This window comes from Diaphorina citri, unplaced genomic scaffold, assembly GCF_000475195.1.
Source record: "Diaphorina citri unplaced genomic scaffold, Diaci psyllid genome assembly version 1.1 scaffold4232, whole genome shotgun sequence".
NCBI lineage: Eukaryota > Metazoa > Arthropoda > Insecta > Hemiptera > Psyllidae > Diaphorina > Diaphorina citri.
In genome coordinates, this window is record NW_007381631.1 from 4,565 (window position 1) to 9,588 (window position 5,024).

General features: G+C 39.5%; 1 protein-coding gene across 1 annotated transcript in view; it reads left to right on the forward strand.

Annotated features, from left to right (window-relative positions):
* Window positions 1–436: 436 nt before the first annotated feature.
* The window catches only part of LOC103520886, a gene marked incomplete at its 3' end in the record, with an annotated part of 5,516 nt that continues 928 nt past the window's right edge, over window positions 437–5,024 (forward strand). The window contains exons 1-8 of the mRNA XM_008485983.3: window positions 437–620; window positions 942–1,064; window positions 1,554–1,712; window positions 1,910–2,115; window positions 2,447–2,638; window positions 2,805–2,941; window positions 3,212–3,432; window positions 4,427–4,637. Of these exons, the coding sequence (XP_008484205.1) occupies window positions 506–620; window positions 942–1,064; window positions 1,554–1,712; window positions 1,910–2,115; window positions 2,447–2,638; window positions 2,805–2,941; window positions 3,212–3,432; window positions 4,427–4,637 (1,364 nt within the window). The remainder of the gene's footprint in view (window positions 621–941; window positions 1,065–1,553; window positions 1,713–1,909; window positions 2,116–2,446; window positions 2,639–2,804; window positions 2,942–3,211; window positions 3,433–4,426; window positions 4,638–5,024) is intronic.

Below are 5,024 nucleotides of genomic sequence, written 5' to 3' on the forward strand. Positions count from 1 at the left end.
CAGTTTATCAGTGCTATTAGAATTGCAAAGGAATACAACTCGACTCCAGCGTCCGATTTGCGTGTCTACCTACAAAGGAACAGAAATGTCACTGATACACGAATTAAGCACTGCTACTAGAATTACAAAGGAACAGACCTATTACTACTAACAAAATTACAAAGGAACTATGTACATATCAAAGCAACAAGAATTACAAAGAGACTATCACTGCTATCTACTAGAATTACAAAAGAACTACAGTCATATCAGTTCTACAAGAATGACAAAGGAACTACCTACCTATCAGTTTATCAGTGCTATTAGAATTGCAAAGGAATACAACTCGACTCCAGCGTCCGATTTGCGTCCTGGCTATAGTGTGTGCTTTAATTTTTATCAAATGTTTACCTTTGGTACATAAACATCAATTGCCATTATCTCTCTCTCCTTGTCGTATAATCAAAACGACAACAGTTTTCGATATCGTCCAGTGAATGCGTTAGTCTGTCGGTTGCACACAGTTATGGTGATGGATTCGGATGGGAAATCGCTCAAATCGGACAAAACATGTGGCGGAAAATTCAAGATCAACGGAAACCTGGTGATGCTCAAGATCACCCTCTTCGTGATGTACGGAGGTAGGACCTTTCAAGTTTCCCTTGTTTGTTATAAGTAGGTAAAAGTGAACTTTAGTCATCGTGTCAATTCAATACACGAACAGGTGTTTAGTTTTTCTCAAAGTTTTTGTAATCCTGCATGAGAAAACTATAAGAAATACAAATCATTACGTATACGTCAAATATGAGATGATTTAACATGAGTGAGCTAATATCTAAATGTCATATTAACAGTCTGACCGTGCATTTGATTCGCGAACACATGTTTACAAAATATACACATATCTCAGTTCTTTTGACAAATGATTAAGCTCAGTATGTTCTGTATTGTGTTGATTCTAGCGACCGCCTCACTCATTCCATTCCTTACTATTCACATGCAAAGCATTGGCCTAAATGTAGAGGATATTGCCATTGTCTATCTCGCTCTCCCCTTGACCACTTTCCTAGCACCCCCTGTCACAGGTAAGTCATCTTGAAAGCCATTCAAGATACAAGTACATACTTGGAAACATATTTTCATTAAGAGCTACCGTCTTGAACTAAATCCAGAGATGGCTTGCGTCAATGTTCTCCTGATGTGGTCCACATTAATGTCCATTCTCTCTCGGGTCTTAAGAAAAATCATCCATTTCCACATCAGTCTGAAGTATCTGAAACTTCACAACGCCATCTTTTGTTACAAGTACATACTTAGAAACTCAAGATACAAGTACATACTTAGAAACATATTTTCATTAAGAGCTACCTTCTTGAACTAAATCCAGAGATGGCTTGCGTCAATGTTCTCCTGATGTGGTCCACATTAATCTCCATTCTCTCTCGGGTCTTAAGAAAAATCATCCATTTCCACATCAGTCTGAAATATCTGAAACTTCACAACGCCATCTTTTGTCATCTCAGAATTAAATCCTACACCGCACCGTACAAATATCTCTTTCGGCACATTTTCAGGTTTTCTGGTCGACAAGTTTGGCCACTATAAGCCAGTCCTGTTCATATCCCTCGCGCTGAATGCCATCTTTCATCACTCCCTCCTGTTGATTCCACAAATGGAAACGCCAGGTCAAATGCCCGCAGCGTACGTGATGCGACATCCGGAATCCGGTTATACAAGGTTATACCTTGGTTATTTACCATAAGGTTCTTGGTTATTTTCCATGATTAACTTTCTTTCTAATTTCTTCATTTCAGCCGGAGCAATCCTTAACGCCTCAGTTCAACAGGAGAAATTCCACCCAGAATAGTATCCCACTGCAAGAAGAGAGTTCAATTTCCTCATGAACACTATATCTTGCCCACTTTTTTTTTCCAGATTTGGTGGAGTCCCTGTCCAAATCGTGATTGTCCTGAAGCAGAAGAGCTCAATATGGTTTTGGATGACTGCGTGGATCACTGTTTGCTTGACAATGGGACTCACAAATCAACTGGAAAAGCCAACTGGTTGGTGCCAGTGGAACAAAGTATTGCCGTGAGACCACCAACATTCATCGGAGTGCCACCCACCGCATTAGGGGTGAGTTGAACCAAATTTTAAGTAGTCTGAGCAAGAATCAGGTTTTTTCTAGAATTAACAGCAAAATTGACACTCGGTCTCATGATCCTTCAATGTTTCAAGTTTCAGAAAGGCAGCGACCTACATGGGCTTGTTCCATCGACTTTGGTCACTGCACCAACCCATGTAAATGGAATTGATGAAATCAGGTGTTAACTTCTCTCCTACCAGCTTTTCTAAAAATTTCACTACCTTCTTCGGTATTTTGGGTAGTAATAATGAACTCTTTGCTCTCTTCTGGAATAATTTGATGAAAAAAGACTGATTTGAATCTTTTCTTCGAAAAATTCAGGCTGGAGTAGGATGTCCCCTGACAGGACCAGGAGTTCCAACCATCAATCCAGATCAGGTTATACCGGGAGCACCAGATTCTCCTGAATTTTTTCTAGAATTAACAGCAAAATTGACAGTCGGTCTCATGATCCTTCAATGTTTCAAGTTTCAGAAAGGCAGCGAGCTACATGGGCTTGTTCCATCGACCCATGTAAATGGAATTGATGAAATCAGGTGTTAACTTCTCTCCTACCAGCTTTTCTGAAAATTTCACTACCTTCTTCGGTATTTTGGGTAGTAATAATGAACTCTTTGCTCTCTTCTGGAATAATTTGATGAAAAGAGACTGATTTGAATCTTTTCTTCGAAAATTTTAGGCTGGAGTAGGATGTCCCCTGACAGGACCAGGAGTTCCAACCATCAATCCAGATCAGGTTATACCGGGAGCACCAGATTCTCCTGATTTACACTTCCTGTTCGGGAAACAGCATTTGAAGAACACCACCAAATCTTCGTAAGTGCTTGATAATAATAATAAATAATTGATTTTACAGTGGGGTATCAATTTTATCGTTTCGTCTGATGATCAGAAAAACTAAATATCACAGATGAAAAGGTAGAATACTCTTATAAATAGTTGATTTTACAGTGGGGTATCAATTTTATCGTTTCGTCTGATGATCAGAAAAACTAAATATCACAGATGAAAAGGTAGAATACTCTTATGCCGTCTTATAAGGTTATAAGTACTTATCAAGGTAAATTTTCCAATATTATTTTACAGACAAGGAGGCAAAAAGAAACCCAAAGGTTCGAGCAATTCAACAACCACTTCGCAGAATCAAACCCAAGCAGCCTCAAACAAATCGGCAGGAGTAGCAGAATCACTGCAGCAAATTCCACCAGGGGATCCAAAGAACACGACCACACCACCAGAACCTGAGGAGTCTGTGTTTGTGCTGCTTGACATGCATAGCAAATTGGGGAAAGCAACTGAGAATTTGGGTGAGTCGTCAGTGCAATAGTCCTAAACAGGAAGAGACTGCCTTAACATAATAGGTGAGTCGTCAATATAAGTTACTGGTGTTCGTTCTTTTCAAGATGAATCTTCACAAAATCACATCAGAATCTATCAGTAAGTCGTCAATCGTTCCAAAACATCTCAACTTTAACAAACACAGTACCAGTATTGTCAAATCTCACCATTTGGATGTGAAAATCTGTAAGTTATCACATAAAATGACCACAGAAATGACATACTCCTCACAGAAATGACCTAGTCCAGTAAATCCTTCAGAGAAAATTTTACAACAGGATTCTTCCGTACCGCAACCAACGAAATAAGAATAGCCACATTAAAATCCGTAACAGATAGTCACTTGAAGAAAGAGAAAACCATGAGAATGTTATTGTTGTTGTAGTGGCTTCAGCTGTAGCCAAATGGTGATGGCATAATAAAGAAGAATATTTTTTTCACTTGCAATAATATGTAGCTAGGGGTCTAGAAGACCGTCAACAGAGAGTAGACTGTCTAGCTGTGGGACTATAAACAGGGGCGTAATAAAGAAGAATATTTTTTTTCACTTGCAATAATATGTAGCTAGGGGTCTAGAAGACCGTCAACAGAGAGTAGACTGTCTAGCTGTGGGACTATAAACAGGGAGGGGAACAGCTAACCCCTAACCAGTCTAGCTAGGAGACAGTTTTCAAAGGGTTCTCTTTCTTTCCACATAATAAAGAAGAATGTTTTTTTCACTTGCAATAATATGTAGCTAGGGGTCTAGAAGACCGTCAACAGAGAGTAGACTGTCTAGCTGTGGGACTATAAACAGGGAGGGGAACAGCTAACCCCTAACCAGTCTAGCTAGGAGACAGTTTTCAAAGGGTTCTCTTTCTTTCCCCACAGGTCTTGAGATACCGTCCGAGGAAGAAGACGAAGATACTACTGACTTTCGACAGCACTTTAGTGAAGAGTTACTTCGGCTTTCTTTCCCCACAGGTCTTGAGATACCGTCCGAGGAAGAAGACGAAGATACTACTGACTTTCGACAGCACTTTAGTGAAGAGTTACTTCGGGCCAATCGAGTTAACGTGACGGCCCTAACAAACGAAGACATCAGATGTGGTGGCATGGTACTGGCTACCAATTTGACTATCAATCGACTTACAGAACTGGCTGCGGATTGCATGCTGCAAAAATGTATATTCACGTAAGTCATGTGCGTCATACAGGGAAAATTACCTAATAATAGAGATAGAGTTTATTTCAAAATGAGTCATTAACTTCCGGGGCCACAAAGTGAGTTTACACTCCGTTTAAATTTAACTCTCGGACTAAGCAATCTGATTGGTTGATTTCAAAAAGTTGCAAAAAAAATAGCCAATCAGATTACTTAAACCGAGGGTTAAACCGAGTTTAAACTCACTTTGTGTTTCCGGCCTGAACACAAGAGCTACAAAAATTCCAGCCGATTACATTACTTTCCTTATCATTACTTTCCTTCCTATATGATAAGGAAAGTAAAAAATGTTGTTTTGGATTATTATTCTGAAATCCAATTTTATCTAGTGTAAGAGGCCCTGATAACTTTGGGGGG